Source organism: Podarcis filfolensis (genome assembly GCF_964270895.1).
Source record: "Podarcis filfolensis genome assembly, chromosome: 3".
Lineage (NCBI taxonomy): Eukaryota > Metazoa > Chordata > Lepidosauria > Squamata > Lacertidae > Podarcis > Podarcis filfolensis.
The window spans coordinates 118,542,906-118,559,371 of record NC_139606.1 but is presented as its reverse complement, the minus strand read 5'-3'; the positions used below and the strand labels follow the sequence as shown (position 1 = coordinate 118,559,371).

The following is a 16,466-nucleotide window of genomic DNA, read 5'->3' as shown; positions in this document are numbered from 1 at the left end:
CTTTTCGGTTCTGTCAGGCCTATTCAGGCAGTTGAGAATGCACCTTTCCATAATTGGTAGCTGATTTCCGATTTTAAAATTTTATATGCTTTTTATTTTATGGTTTTATATATGGTTGTTGTAAAACGCTCTGCTTTATATTTATGATGAATGTTGTTGTTGTTTAGTCGTTTAGTCATGTCCGACTCTTCGTGACCCCCTGGACCAGAGCACGCCAGGCCCTCCTGTCTTCCACGGCCTCCCGCAGTTTGGTCAAACTCATGCTGGTAGCTTCGAGAACACTGTCTCGTCCTCTGTCGTCCCCTTCTCCTTGTGCCCTCCACCTTTCCCAACATCAGGGTCTTTTCTAGGGAGTCTCAAACTGGCACCATGAGCCGGGCAGTTTTTTGCAGTGACCCATAGATGTTGTTGAGGACGCTTGTCCCTAACATTGCGGGAGAGAGCATCTTTTCCCTAGCAGCCTCCCCTTGCTTCATCGCTCCCAGTTTGCCCTCCTTTTTGCCTAGCCAACTTGCCTGGCCACCAGTTGAAGCGCAGTCTTCTAAAATGGAGCTTCCTGATATGTAAATAAACCTGTACAGACAGAACATGATGGTGGTTAATGCTGAAGTTTTTAATTGCTGTTGGAAATGCGTTTTTGTTTTGTTTTTTGTTTTAATCTTGCTATCATCGCAAGCAACAGTATTTTATTAGTCACTTCTGCTCATTTTTTGTTTCAGGCCGATGCTTTTAATGTCATCACTTAGAACGGTGATCATTTCTGATATGTTGAGTCAGATACGGGAATCATCCAGAGAGCAGTCACCTTCTGGGGAGAGGATAGGAGAGCCTACAAGACAGGGCGTTTTAGCAGGAAACATTGGAGTTGACATACCATGTTCTTAGTAATTAATCCTGAGCATTTCAGGGCTGAGGAATGCATGTGGAGAGTTCCAGCTGGATGGTGGTTCCTTTCAAACCTTGCAGAGGCAGAAGGCTTCCTTCCGATTGTTTGGAGGGGCCCTAGGTTTTTTTTGGAAGTGTGGAATTCCTTAGAAATATATCAGATGTACCTACCTGTACATTCAGATCAACACCCGAGGACTTGTTCCGTGTTTCCATGCCTTAAGAAAGAAAGGCATTACGGACAGGGCCTTTTTGTCTGTGGCACCTCCTCCTGAAGGGGGCCCACCCAGCTCAGCCACTGCTCAGCGATGAGCAAAAATGTGGTAATTTCGGAATCTTTCTGTTTCTCTGCTGGTGAATTCAAGTCAGAGTCTTGCTTTGGGGATAGCATTTTTTCTTCTTAATGCTATTTGTTTTTCTTCTTGTCGTACTCAGCCTTTATATTATTCTTTATTGTTTTTAACATTCTTTGTCAGCCACCTTGGGACCCAAAGTGTGGGAAACTAAATATCACAAATCCATGCATGACTACATTTGTGGGTGGATAAGAGAACTCTGAGCCCTTTATGCATTTGGTCCCATTATAATCTTTATGTTGCTTCTGTAATTTAGTGACTCCTGAACTGTTACGCAACTATCCTAGCATTTTGTTTTCAGTAATAGTTAGCTGGATGCCACATAAGTAAGATGTTGAAGGAGCTACTCATCCCTTGTATGCCTCCCAGCACCTGGTAATTGGGCACACTCTGCTTCTAAACTCTGAGACTTCATGTAGTAACTAGGAGTCATAGCCATTGGCATACCTATTTGCATGAATTTGTAGGATAATTCGCTTCTAAGGCATTTCCCATTTCACACCCTAAGAATTGGAAGCCTCGGCACATAGGGGGCTCAGCACTTGCATTGGAGGTCCAGCGCCGAGGGCCTTCTGGCAGTTCCCTCACTGCGAGAAGCCAAGTTACAGGGAACCAGGCAGAGGGCCTTCTCGGTAGTGGTACCCGCCCTGTGGAACACCCTCCCACCAGATGTCAAAGAGAACAACAACTACCAGACTTTTAGAAGACATCTGAAGGCATCGCTGTTTAGGGAAGCTTTTAATATTTGACGGACTACAGTGGTACCTCAGGTTATTAATTCGTTCTGGAGGTCCGTTGTTAACCTGAAACTGTTCTTAACCTGAGGTACCACTTTAGCTAATGGGGCCTCCTGCTGCTGCTGCACGATTTCTGTTCTCATCCTGAAGCAAAGTTCTTAACCCGAGGTACTATTCTGGGTTAGCGGAGTCTGTGACCTGAAGTGTATGTAACCTGAAGTGTCTGTAACCCGAGGTACCACTGTATTTTATTTTAATATTTTGTTGGCAGCCAGAGTGGCTAGGGAAATCCAGCCAGATGGGCACAGGGCATAAATAATAAATTGTTGTTGTTGTTGTTGTTGTTGTTGTATTGGAGCAGCTTATTGGACTTCTTGATTCAGCCTTCCATCTTCCTGCACCTGTTGTTTGCCCTTGAGCATCAGTTGAAGTCTTCTTGATCTAGGGCCAGTTTTGGAACCAGGAACTCGCAGCATCTCAAGAACACCTGTGCAGAGTACAGCTCATGGTAGGGGTCACTTTAACAGTGGAGGGCGGGGTGCAGGGGCTCCACTCAGATGTGAACATTTAAGAGGCATTCATGGGCGCTTCTGGGGAACCAATTGCTGGTTGAGTGGTGAGAGCTGGTTGCTGTTCATAGGTAGCAGCCGTAGGGCCATACATGCCTTTGGGACCCCTTTATCTTGTGCTGGTGGCTGTCAACATGCAGCCATCATCTGTGCTTCATAAAAATCTAGCCGAGGGCAAATGGTTTGCCTCTATGGTGGCCAATAGCAAAACTATTATTAGTTTGAGTGAAGCCCAATGGCAGGTTTTATCTTTCTGTACCTTAGTTTTCTATCAGTATGTAATGGTGAAGTTTCTTTTCCTGCCTCCTGCTTAGATAATTTCTTTAAAGGAAGGCTCCAGTCTTGGGTTGTATCCTGGCGTCATTTCTACAGGCAGCTTTCTGTGTAAACTTTATTGTCAAAGGAGGAGGCAGAAGCTTATCTCCAATTTTAGCATTGGGGAAAATCTCTTACCTTAGAACTTGGTGCTCAGATGGGAGATAAAAGATCTCGGTGCCTGATAATCCTGTGATGTCAGGTGACTGACAGGTGGGTGTCCTTTGACCAAAATGGCCTGTGAGCCAAAAGTTCCCCACCCTTTTAAACTGTAAAGCAGGGGTGGAGAACCTTAGGCTGGAGAGCCAAATGTGGCCCTCCAAGCCTCTCTCTTTGGCCCTCAAGACTCTCCCCAGGCCACACACCCTCCTTGAATGCACCCTTAAGCATTTTTGCCAGACTGGAATGCATCCTTGAACTCCTTGTGCTTCTTGTTTCCTGGATGGAGGATGGAGAGAAGTGTGTGAGCATTTGCAGGAAGTAGCCTACTGTACAAAGATAAAATTCACACTTTTTGCTCTGCCCACTTTCACTTCTGCCCCTGGCCACCACTGTTAGTGGCCCCCAGACTGAAAAAAGGGTTCCTACCCTTTCTGTAGAGCACTGCAAATAAATAAAGGCCTGAGGTAGATTCTGGACCTTCAGTTGCTGAAGAAGGGAGCTGGTGGCTGGAGACATTTTGGTAGCTGAAGTAGAAAATCTAAATGACATCTCCTTCCCAATGGCAGTTAAACATAGTAATAACTAAAAGGCATTTTGCTGCCTTTTAACGCTGCTGCAAGATCTATGGTCCAAGTAAGCTGCTCCACCTGTTAGATTTCTGTGTGTTGCCACTGTGCAGTGCTTGGAGTCACAAGACTTTGTTTTGCATTTCAGAGATTCCAGGCTATTGGAAGTCTCACGGAAGACAGGAGACGGATGTGATGTTACTGGTTTCCTGTTCTTTTGTTTTTCAGTTGCTCTCTGCTTTCACACAGAGAGCATGTATATTTCTTTTCTGTCTGCGTAACTAGAAATAAAACTCTATGCAATGTAGCACATATTTTCTCGTCCTTCCCTGCTGCTGGATACTCTGTGTAATGAGGGAACGTGCCTGGAGCCTTATCAGAGGCTCAGGTCATTAATCGTCGTCGGAGGCGATTCCGAAGGACTTGACCCGAGGATGAGCTTTTCCATCTCGGTCGTAGTTGGATGGTAGGACCAACCACTTCCTGGTGATAGATACCAGCTTCAGAATGTCCGTGTTATGTATACCCTTAATCCATAACATGTGAAATGCCCTTTGGACAGCACATCTGCTTGGGGTGCATTGTGTGGATCTGATCGATGTGCTTTTCAGTGCAAGGCATGCTTCATCTGCGCTAGGTCACTATTTGTGCTCCAGAGTTGGGGTTTCTCACTTGGTGTCCTGTCTCCTTTTGCAAAAAAATTTTCCTGAGCTCCAGTTGAGAACTTGCAGTATGGTACTTGCACATTCAGCCTGAGCTTCCTGGAGCCTGTTTGCATGTGTGGCATGGCTCAACCTGCCATTGAAGCACAGGTATGTGCAGGCAGGCTTTGAGAAAACATTTGGAAGTTGGTGAATCAACATCTTCATGGCTCCACTAATGTGGGAAGCTTCCATGCGAATGCCCCACGATGGAAGCTTTATTCTTTGGTTCTGGGTCGGTGCTTCTTCTGATCCTTGAAAGGGATTCTGCTGACTGTACACCCCACATATTGTCTGGCAGCAGTGCCAGTAGCTCCATCTGTCAGCCTCTCCATCAAGCTTAGCCTGGGGGAAGATAAGAGCAACTGTGCTCAGAGGATTGTGGGAAGTTGTTTTTGATTCTAATCCGGAGCCAGCTGTTAGCATTTGGGGCACAATAAGGTAGCGCCTTGGGAACTGCCAGTCAAGGTTCAGCGTCCAGTTCCGTGGAAGGAAGCCTGCATAGCACAGTTGCTGGAATGGGTTGCATGGAACAGGTGAGAAGAAAACACAAGCAGAATTTGGCATGGTAGCCCGTCCAGTAACAGATGGGTCTCTGAAATCTTGCCCTTTCCTGACGACACCCCCAGGCAGCGGAGTGTGCTTGTTTTCCTTGGCCGTTATTGATGTGGCTGGCTTGACGTGGACTGTTGACCGTTTCCTCTTAATGGGAGGTCAAAAACAGAAAATTCCACTTACAAAATCAAGTCGGGGCCCAGCCCTTTCTGGCTCAGTGGAGTGGTTTACTTAATGATTCATGCGTTGCCTTGCTGCGCCAACAGGTGGTTTCAGTATTTTGGAATCTGCAAAAGTAGAAGAGACACTTGACGTTCCAAGTATGGAGCTAAGCGACTAATAGCGTCTTTGAAAGAGGATAGATATAGATATAAACGAGTCCTTTTGGATGGCTCTTAATCATCTCTAATTGAGGACGGTTTATGTTTGCTTAGAGGGGAGGCATCTGATTGACAGAAACCAGAACAATAAATAAAAGCTGCCCAGGAAATATTTGTTCTAGCATCTGACGCTTGCTTTAGCAGCAGCTCCCTAATCTGGCTTCTAATTACCTGTGGATTTGCTTCTGGAACTAACCCAGGATGTATCCTTCAGGCTATAGGTTTGGAGGTAAGCTTCAGTTTCAAGGATCCCAGGAGTTGGCAACGGGTCATAGGGGTCAGTTCTGGAGTCCACGGTTGTTGTTGTTGTTGAGTCATGTCCGACTCTTCGTGACCCCCTGGACCAGAGCATGCCAGGCACTCCTGTCTTCCACTGCCTCCCGCAGTTTGGTCAAACTCATGCTGGTAGCTTCGAGAACACTGTCCCACCATCTCGTCCTCTGTCGTCCCCTTCTCCTTGTGCCCTCCATCTTTCCCAACATCAGGGTCTCTTCTCATGAGGTGGCCAAAGTCTTGGAGCCTCAGCTTCAGGATCTGTCCTTCCAGTGAGCACTCAGGGCTGATTTCCTTCAGAATGGAAATCGGTCCACAGTAACTTCAGGTAAATCAGTTGGGTAGACCATCCTTTTCAATTGTAACACCTTGCAGGCTTCAGCAACTGCTTCTCCCTGTGCCAGAATGGAAGTGGTTTCAGCAGAATGGGCTGGAGTAGCTTATCCAGAAGAGGATTCCTCTTCTCACTGATGTGTCTCAATCATTCCCTTCTTACTCAGCTCCTGAGAGACTCTGCGTATAGAGGAAAACAAATCGGAAGAGCTGGAAAGAAAGCTAGGTCATTCTGGTCTGTTTCCCTCTATCCTGGGGAAATCCAGCCAGATGGGTGGGCTAATAATAATAATAATAATAATAATAATAATAATAATAATAATAATTTATTATTTATACCCTGCCCATCTGGGCGGCTTCCAACAAAATGTTAAAATAAAATATTCTATTAGACATTAAAAGCTTCCCTAAACAGGGCTGCCTTCAGATATCTTCTAAAAGTCTGGTAGTTGTTTTTCTCTTTGACATCTGGTGGGAGGGTGTTCCACAGGGCGGGTGCCACCACCGAGAAGGCCCTCCGCCTGGTTCCCGGTAACTTGGCTTCTCGCAACAAGGGAACCCCCAGAAGGCCCTCGGCACTGGACCTCGGTATCCGGGCAGAATGATGGCAATTCTAATCATCATCATCATCATCATCATCATCATCATCATCATCCCAGGCCTCCTACATCAGTGTGTTCAATCTGTCCACTCCTCTGCCATTTCTGAATTCTGTTACTAGACTCTTCCGGCTCTTCGTTTGCCGAAAGTACATAACTGCTCCAGGCAGTATCTCAAAACGGTTCAGGATTTCTTTATTTAGTTTCAACACTGCAACCGCTCTTGCTTCATCAGTGGCCATTCATGTCCCACCCCCCAAAAAGCATGCATGGTTTGGGACTCCCACTAATTGCCATTTCCTATGAGCAAGCGGAATAGAATGTGCACAATCCCACTTCTCAGGAATCTGTCTTCTGTGAACTGAGAAGAGGGCAGAGGATGTGGAGCAAAGGCGGTGAGTACAGGGATGGTCCGTGTGCACAACTGCAGATTACCACTCTCTCCCCACCACCGCATGGAGCAAGTATCACCTTTAGAGCTGGGAGACATATTTGGAGCTCTAGGGGTCGAATCATTTTTCCAACTACACCATCAAAGCTATTTTTAGGATAGTTTAAATTGTTTTTGGCTTGTCAGCCTTGGCAAGGTCCGTTGCAAAATAAACTGGATTTACAATTAAAAAGAAGCCCTGAACATATTACATCTCGAGTCTGGATGGAGCCAAATATTTCAGCTAAGCCTGCAGTTCTGTCTTTTGCTTTATTGGACATAGAGACGATTTTGCCAAGGTCACCATCTTCTTTCTTACCTTCTCCCTGAATGGGATTTGAGGGGGTGGGAGGGTGTATATATATGTAGTTTGTGGCCCTGATCCTGGAAAACATTCCCTTTGAACAAAGCGCCTAGCTTTCATTAACAGCATTTCAAGTCTTTTGTGAATGGTTTCCTGGCTAGTGTGAGCAGGCCAAGAGTTTTCATATTGGCATAATAATTTCTGGTGTGAATTTAAATTTTTTTGAAGCAGAGCCAAAGCTGGCTATAAATAAAATAGTGGTTTAAGCAAATTGGAGAGCCCTGGAGGAAATGGTTGAAAAACAAACTAAAATCAAGCCTGTAATGAATGCATAGCTCTTGTACCCAGAGCAGATGAGTTTTGCAGTCCTTGGTTTTGAAAGGGCCAAGTCTGTTCCCCCTCCTCCCCATTACGTTTGTTTTGGCATCATTTTAGACTCCAAGTATGCCACAGAAGAGAAATAAAATTATATCAGTGGTCATCGGCTTAGCTGCTGGTTCTTGAACAGCAGTTTTCTCATTTTTATGGTTATTCTCTCCCTTTTAAATCAGGACAGGTGACCAAGGTTTCCAAAGCTTGCACAGGTGGGAATTATCTATTGGGGGTGATAATACTACTAAAAAGATTTCTGGCTTTGAACAAACACCTTCATCTTGATAAAAGTGATTCGTACGTTAGCAAACCACATGCAAAGAATCATTTCAAACCGGCTATAGGTGATTGAAAATGACAACATTTGGCCCAGTCCTTTTCAGACTGACAAATCCATCTTAGGACAAGTGGCTCTGTTAACTTTTTAGTAACAAGCAGAAACCGCTTACCTCCTTCCAACGAAATCAATGGGACTGACTTCCAAGTTAAGCACTTGTAGGATTAGGGATTTGTGCATGTTTACTCAAAAGTAAACCCCATTACGTTCCGTGAGGTGTGCTCCTTAGGACTGCAGTCTTAGCCTCACAAGTGTCTTTCTGGCAAGGTGTCTGTTTCATCTTCCTCTGAAAATTACAAGCAATGGAGAAGTGTTAATGAGGAAATGGCATCCCAAGGGTGCCACACTTTTATTCCTTAAAGGAACTGACCTTTAAAATCTTCGTTTAAGGACGGCTGTAACTAGAGACCTAGGGCGGAACACAGGGTGGAATTTTGGCCTAAAAAAGCTTCCTTAGGGGCTATTAGTGAATGTACTTTGCTAAGGTTCTAGCTTGCTATTTGAGGAGTTCCTTTTCCATCTCCCTTTGCCATGCTCACTTGCTGGTGATCTAAGACCGTTTGATCTATAGCACTTCTTTCTTTGCTTGTTCTTGTACCTCTTTCCTGCAGGTACCACACAGAGATCTGGATTAAATGCTTTTGTTTGGTTAGCTGAGGAGCGGAGTGGGGAGGTTGACGGCTCTTGATGCTCCTCTCTCCTTCAAACATCAGAGGAGCATTGCTGGATCAGAGCAAAGGTCCACCTAACCCACCATCTTATTTCCCATAGCAGCCAACCAGATACGTTTAGACAACGGCAAGTTGGTGGCCCCAAACCGTTTCCATACTGCCTTTCATAGAATCATAGAGTTGGAAGAGACCACAAGGGCCATCGAGTCCAACCCCCTGCCAAGCAGGAAACACCATCAGAGCACTCCTGACATATGGTTGTCAAGCCTCTGCTTAAAGACCTCCAAAGAAGGAGACTCCACCACACTCCTTGGCAGCAAATTCCACTGTCGAACAGCTCTTACTGTCAGGAAGTTCTTCCTAATGTTTAGGTGGAATCTTCTTTCATTCTATTTGGGATTTCAGTGTGGTGTACAATCATTTGTGCCAAAATACAAATACAGTAATAATATAACAGATAAAAGCATTAAAAGAGCATGTGACATTAGAAACACCTGGGCAGGAAAGACTGTTTTTGCCTGGCAAAAGGAGAAGACATTCCATAACTAGGCACCACAGCTAAGAAACTGTTTTGCTGCCCAAAGTCATTGTGCTAGCGCAGGGTTTCCCAGATTTGTCTCTCCAGCTGTTTTTGGACTACAATTCCCATCATCCCCACCACTGGTCCTGTTAGCTAGGGATGATGGAAATTGTAGTCTAAAAACAGATGATGACCCAAGTTTGGGAAACCCTGTGCTAGTGGAAGCAGTGCAGAGTTTTGAGGGGCACGAAGTGGGTGTCTTCAGTACAGCCTGGCACGCATCTCGTGGTGTTAGTTCCTCCCAACCAATGCCGGGAGGGGAACACTGGGCCACATCACATTGTGGGTACCAGCGTATGGGTGCCTGCTTCGTGCCCGCCAAGTTCTGCATTGGCTGGCCAGGCTCCCCGCTGTGTGAGCAGGCGGCACAGTGCACGATGGTTGTTTTCTTCCCGCGCCAGCATCACCCTCCCCAGATCCCAGCTTTGCAAGGCTGCTCGGGGAGCGCAGTGTGGGGATGCAGCAGCTGTGTGCCCTTTGATTCCAGCGGCGGGGTGGGTGGGGCTGGTTTATTCTCCGCCCCTCGCCCTGCCCCAGGCGGCGAGGAGACACATTCCACCACTGCAGTAAATAGATGCCAACTGCGTACACAATATTAGGCAAGCGTGGCAGCTTCAAAGTTTTCCGTTTTGTTTAAAACAAGCATGTTAAATTAAATTGCTCTATAGGGCAGGAGGGACACGGGTGGCGCTGTGGGTTAAACCACAGAGCCTAGGACTTGCTGATCAGAAGGTCGGCGGTTGCTCGGTCCCAGCTCCTGCCAACCTACCAACCCAGCAGTTCGAAAGCACGCCAGTGCAAGTAGATAAATAGGTACCGCTCCGGCGGGAAGGTAATTGGCGTTTCCGTGCGCTGCTCTGGTTCGCCAGAAGTGGGTTAGTCATGCTGGCCACATGACCCGGAAGCTGTACGCCGGCTCCCTCGGCCAATAAAGCGAGATGAGCGCCGCAACCCCAGAGTCGGCCACGACTGGACCTAATGGTCAGCGGTCCCTTTACCTATAGGGCAGTAAGGGGGAGCCTGTGGCCCACCAGATGTTCTTGGACCAACTGACCACTAGCCATCCTGACAGGGACTGATGGGAGATGGGAGTCCAACAGCACCTGAAGACCAGAGATTCCCCACCCCTGTTCTAGGACATCAGAAAAGTTTCCAGTGCAAACTGAAAATCTTCTAATTTGCATAGGATTCAAAATTGTCCAGAAAACTGTCATCCCAGGTGAAAAACCTGAACGGGTGCATTCCATCCTGCAGCACCTTTGCCAAGTGTTACCTTTATCAGAGTTGCAGTATTCATCAATGAAGGAGAGAGACTTCCTCCCTCTTGTTTCCCCAAGCAACCCCCCAAGAAAAATTATTCAGGGGGCTTCTCTAAAACTCCAAAGCAGATGGTGGCACATGGGAAGAGGTTAGCATAGTGAAGACGGACCTACTGCTTGTCTGGCTAGCCTTAGTGCATCTGTGTGATGGGACAACCACTTTTCAGAAAGTCCTGCTAAAGGTTAGCAAAGCTGAGAAGACATAATATTATGTGGCAAACTCTTTGCATGAAAGCTGGTTGAAGGTTGGGCCATGGTGTCACGTGGCTGTTGAAAGAGAGAGGAAGCTACTAGAAAGCACCTGCCTCACATCTCCTCTGCTGGATCACCTGAGCTCTGATCTGCTCTGGGCCAACCACGCAATATCTTGATTTTACCCATTTTACTCTGCTTTGTCCCTGAGCCTTGTTCCTTGTTTGCTCCTCAGGTGTGAACTGACTCAACATGAGTGGCCTCGGGAACAGTTCAACAGACCCGGCAAACCCAGATTCCCAGAAGAGGAAGGGGTCTCCGTGTAACACCCTAGCCCAGAGGTGAGTAAGGACTTTGCAGATTTGTTCCGTCCAGGGGTGGGGAGCGTCCTCCGTTGTTCTAACACACTCATTCCTCACAAGCAGATGGGAGCAGATTTCATCAACTCAAATAGTTCACACTTCCCACCAGGGCTCGGGTGTTTGATGGAGCTCAACTTCCCATCTGCTCCTCTTAACTCCTTGAGAGCAACTGTTGGCTTGTCGCTGAATCTGTTTTAACTTGCTGATTAATACAGGCTTTTAGTTCAGTCCACGTTCTACAGTTGTTTCGATTGCAAAACGAGAGAGAATCCTAAAGTCTCACTGGGAATTAAAAACTTGGAGGAGAAATATTGACCACCCGCCAGACTAAGTAGTATAATGTTCTCTTTTTCATCCAGAGATGGCAGTCTTTCTTCCGCCATGAACAGGTAAAGGAAACCTCTTACTGCTCAGTTCTCGCCCAAGGGCCAGGTTTTAACTACGACTGCCACATTTAGTTAATTCATCCATTAGATTAAACATCAGTATGTAATTATTTGTTCAATTAACTATCCCTTCCCCATTAACTGACCAGCAAATTTTGTTAAATACAAGAAGTTAGTGCCAGCCCCCTGTGGTATCTCAAAAGCAGCCATGCTTCCAAAATTCTCCCCCTCTGGATTTCCCAGCTGAATCTTGGACTTTAGCTTAATAGCTTCCCTTCCAGATTAGCACTGATGTGTCCAGAATCCAGATGCCTCTGGGGTTGGATTTACAGGATTTGCACAGAGCAAACAGACCCAGTTGTTGTCTTCCTTTACTCCTGTCCTTTCCATTCCCCTGGTTTGTCATTAAGTGCAGAATCTGGCTGTCACGATTAATGTCTTCCTTCTTCAACTTTGTAAGGGCGTTGCATGCTCATGTAGGCCTCAATTTTTTCTAACTTGGCCACCCCACAGCTGTACTATAAGGTAGAAATGGGGTGGCCTTGCTCTGGTGGGAGGAGGCGAGTCACCTGTGGACTGGGGCCGCCCTATGCCTCAGAGGAGATAAAGGCCAGCCTGCCCAGTCCCAGGTTTGAGTTTATAACTTCTGTGTTTTATTAAACACAGAAGTTATAAACTCAAACAAAAAAGCAGCCGGTCTCTGTTGGGGTCCCCAGCCAACACAGCCCTCTGAGGCCAAGTGCACATGGCTCCCCTCCCCCTCCATAGGCCTGTCAAAGAGAGGCTGATTCCCACCCATGGAGACAAAGATGCCTTGTAGACTCCCTTGGGTTATTCTCAAGTCACTGTGTTTTTCTTTGGAGCTGGGAACTCCAAGCACCAGAGACGACACTCTTGCTGTTTACATAACAAGATCCTGGGGTGAAAGAGAAGTCTGGAGGTAAAGACTCCTCAAGGACTCCTCAAGCTCCCTGGTCACATGCAAGTTGCAGGCAAGCATCCAGCTGTGCACCTAAGCTAGCCAGGTACAGAAAGATGCTGTAATATTCAAAGTTGAGAGCCACAAGAGATAAAATGTTGGAACTTGGATGCACCTATTTTCCTATTCTTAGGGGAAGTGGGATACCAATGTGATGAATTCTAGTCACCCAGTGTGCCAATGTATTTAATAATAATAATAATAATAATAATAATAATAATAATAATAATAACAACAACAACAACAATAACAACAACAACAATAACAACAACAATAATAATTTTTTTATTTATACCCCGCCCATCTGGCTGAGTTTCCCCAGCCACTCTGGGCGGCTCCCAACCGAGTGTTAAAAACAATACAGCATTAAATATTAAAAACTTCCCTAAACAGGGCTGCCTTTAGATGTCTTTTAAAGATAGGATAGCTGCTTATTTCCTTCACATCTGAAGGGAAGGCATTCCACAGGGCGGGCGCCACCACCGAGAAGGCCCTTGTAATAGTAGACAGACCCTTGTAATAGTAATAGTAACTTATTATTTGCACCCCGCCCATCTGGCTGGGTTTCCCCAGCCGCTCTGGGCGGCTTCCAGCAAAGATTAAAAATACATTAAAATATCACACATTAAAAACTTCCCTGAACAGGGCTGCCTTCAGATGTCTTCTAAATGTCAGGTAGTTGTTTATCTCTTTGACATCTGATGGGAGGGCATTCCACAGGGTGGGTGCCACTACCAAGAAGGCCCTCCGCCTGGTTCCCTGTAGCGTTGGGCGTGGTGGTCCTTGCAATTCTTTGTAAATGTGGATGGCAGGCAGGCGTGAACCATGCATGATTCGCTGTGCCTTGTCACCTCCCGGGAGGAATGCCTTGAACTTTTTCACCTCATTTTGGCAGTAGGTTTCCTCCACAAGGCAATTCAATGTGTGTTTGGTGCTGCTTGCAGCTGCATGCTTTTCCTAGAGTCCACATGGTGTCCTCCTCAACAATTTATGCCATTGAATCTGGATTTTCTGGTTCACATACAATCTGGAAAAGGGTGGGGGTGGGGATCCAACATGAAATCACACAAAAAATGTATTGTGAATCTTTTTGTGGACAGTTCTTTACATGGCTGGGGAAACCCAGCCAGATGGGCAGGGTATAGATAATAAAATTACTATTAATTAATTATTATGTGTAGCACATAGCTGCTTTGTGCAAAACCGGTCATGTGCAAAGCAAACTTATGTCATATGTACTTTCTGAAACAATGTGCAAACCAAAGCACTGCTATCCTTCAAATGTCTCTGAATTCATACTTCTCTGAATTTTGCAAGGAAGGTCTGTACAGAAATGCAAATACCAGTGCAAAGTGTGCCTATAAATGCATATATTAGTAAAAATAATGTATAAAAAAATAATTCTTTTAGGGAAACCAACTTCACCAAAATATATATATTAGGCAACATTACATACAAAAAAGTGTATTTTAGATAAATTTCCTCTGAAATGCTGCTGAATTTTCATGAAATCTTTTTTTGGGGGGAAATTGAAAATTGGAAAAAATTGAAAATTGAAAACTGATGTGAAAAACTACAAGAAAGAGAAGCAGAGAAACTCAAATTAACATATTATCTGGGAGAGCTGTCAGGGAGGGCCTGCTGCAGAGGCATAAAATAGAGTGAAATCTGAAATTTCAGATCCTCCCTTTTCCAGCAGAGGAGTTCAGTTTTTTAGCTCCCTTGCCCAGTCCAAGGAGGCATCCTTAACATTAGCTTAATGGAATGGAAGAACTCTGTTCCTCCTTCGTTAGAAAATGTCTTTCTCTTTCTCTCAGTCTCTCCTTCTCTTTTAAGATGGTTCCTGCTGTTTCATTTGCTTGCACCAACTAAAATAGACTACTTTATTTTTCATTTAACTGTTATTTTATTCACTTGCACGCCCATGCCAATTTAACTGATTGATTAAGCAATTCATCAATTAGCTTGTATGATTAATCGACTTGAGATATTTTTTTCATTGGCTGTCAGCCCTCGTTCTAGCTTTGGGTCTGCTAATTTGCCATTTTCTTTTGCATTAACGTCTAGAGAGTTTTAACTGTTGCAGGGGATGGTACTTTGGTATGGTAGGAAGACTTTCTCGTTGAAATCCTATCCTTATGATGCTTTTCTCTAGGGGAAATTGCCCTTATTCTTCTCTTTCCTACAGCTTACATGTTGCCATAGCAACAGGGGCATTGAGTTACGTTCTTTAATCTTTAAATAAATTCATGCACAAGTTACTTTACTGATCCCCCCTCTTAATTTGACCTCAACTGAAATGCTCATGCTACTATTTACTTAATATTTCAATCATCAGAGCAAACCCATCATCCAGCAGATCTTCCAGATGTTCCAGTACCCCCTCCTTAACATGACAGGAGTGTGTCAGCAGTAAATCATACCATGCAAGTTGGTATTAAATCTTAATCAGCAAAAATGCAATTTGCACAAGAGTGTCTGGCGTAATGAGCACAGCAACTCATCTCTGGTAGGTCTTGCCCCATGGATGACTTGTCCCACCTCCCTATAGCTGCCTAAGGCCCGTGCTCTCCAGGGTTTTTTCTAAGCAATCTGAGACTACGCCTAAGTGCCACCAATCTCTCCTCCACGCTTAGACTACTGCAATGCACTCTACATGGGGCTACCTTTGAAGGTGACCCGGAAACTACAACTAATCCAGAATGCAGAAGCCAGACTGATGACAGGGAGTGGCTGCCGAGACCATATAATACCAGTCCTAAAAGATCTATATTGGCTCCCAGTACATTTCCAAGCACAATTCAAAGTGTTGGTGCTGACCTTGAAAGCCCTAAACGGCCTCGGCCCAGAATACCTGAAGGAGTGTCTCCACCCCCATCATCCAGCCAGGACACTGAGGTCCAGCTCCGAATGCCTTTTCAGTTCCCTCACTGCGAGAAGCGAAGTTACGGGAACCAGGCAGAGGGCCTTCTCAGTAGTGGCGCCTGCCTTGTGGAATGCCCTCCCATCAGATGTCAAGGAAATAAGCAACTATCTTACTTTTAGAAGACATCTGAAGGCAGCCCTGTTTAGGGAAGCTTTTAATGTTTGACGCACTATTGTATTTTAATATTTTGTTGGAAGCCGCCCAGAGTGGCTGGGGAAACCCAGCCAGATGGGCGGGGTATAAATACTTTATTATTATTGTTGTTGTTGTTGTTGTTGTTGTTGTTGTTGTTGTTGTTGTTGTTGTTGTATAAATAATTTGTTGTTGTTGTTGTTGCTGTTGTTGTTCATTCTGTTTCTGCTTCTGAGAGACCAGGGGAAGGGGAGGTCAACAGAGCAGAATAGGGAGACACCCATGACTTGTCTCCAGCCTGACTCATCTCTGCCTCTTGGCCTCCATCCTCTCCTGCTTCAGCTTCTGCTATTCTCTCTGCCACAGACTCGCCCTACTCACAAAGCCCTGTTGTGTCTTCAGCGTCCGACACCTCCTCCCCCCAGTCTCCTCCCTCTTCTCCCTCTGACCACTCATCATTGTCCCACAAGCCACGCCCTGGACTCTGAGCCTTCATCCCTTGGTGGTTCCCCAGCTGGTTTCTCTCACCATTCCTCTTCGTTCAACCAGTCCATGATAGACAGTCACAGTAGCCCTTATCTAACAAAATAATTTGGGGGGGTGTTCCTACAAAAGATAGCATCGCTCCTATTCAAGCTTTTAAAAATAATATAATAATAATAAAAATTTATTATTTATACCCCGCCCATCTGGCTGGGCTTCCCCAGCCACTCTGGGCGGCTTCCAACCAAATATTAAAATACAGTAATGCATCAAACGTTAAAAGCTTCCCTAAACAGGGCTGCCTTCAGATGTCTTCTAAAAGTCTGGTAGTGTTGTTCTCTTTGACATCTGGTGGGAGGGCGTTCCACGGAGCGGGCGCCACTACCGAGAAGGCCCTCTGCCTGGTTCCCTGTAACTTGGCTTCTCGCAGGGAGGGAACTGCCAGAAGGCCCTCAGTGCTGGACCTCAGTGTCCGGGCTGAACGATGGGGGTGGAGATGCTACTTCAGATATACTGGACCGAGGCCGTTTAGGGCTTTCAAGGTCAGCATCAACACTTTGAA

At 45.7% G+C, this 16,466-nt stretch overlaps 1 protein-coding gene across 6 annotated transcripts in view; it reads left to right on the top strand.

The window, feature by feature from the left end:
• Nucleotides 1-16,466, top strand: part of NCOA1 (nuclear receptor coactivator 1) — a 281,772-nt gene that overhangs the window by 166,614 nt on the left and 98,692 nt on the right. For all 6 annotated transcript variants that reach the window (XR_014545798.1, XM_083604769.1, XM_083604770.1 and 3 more), the window contains one exon: nucleotides 10,872-10,977. Coding sequence is in view for 5 of the 6 variants with exons in the window: in XM_083604769.1 (XP_083460895.1) it covers nucleotides 10,889-10,977 (89 nt within the window). In the remaining variant the exon portion in view is untranslated. The remainder of the gene's footprint in view (nucleotides 1-10,871; nucleotides 10,978-16,466) is intronic.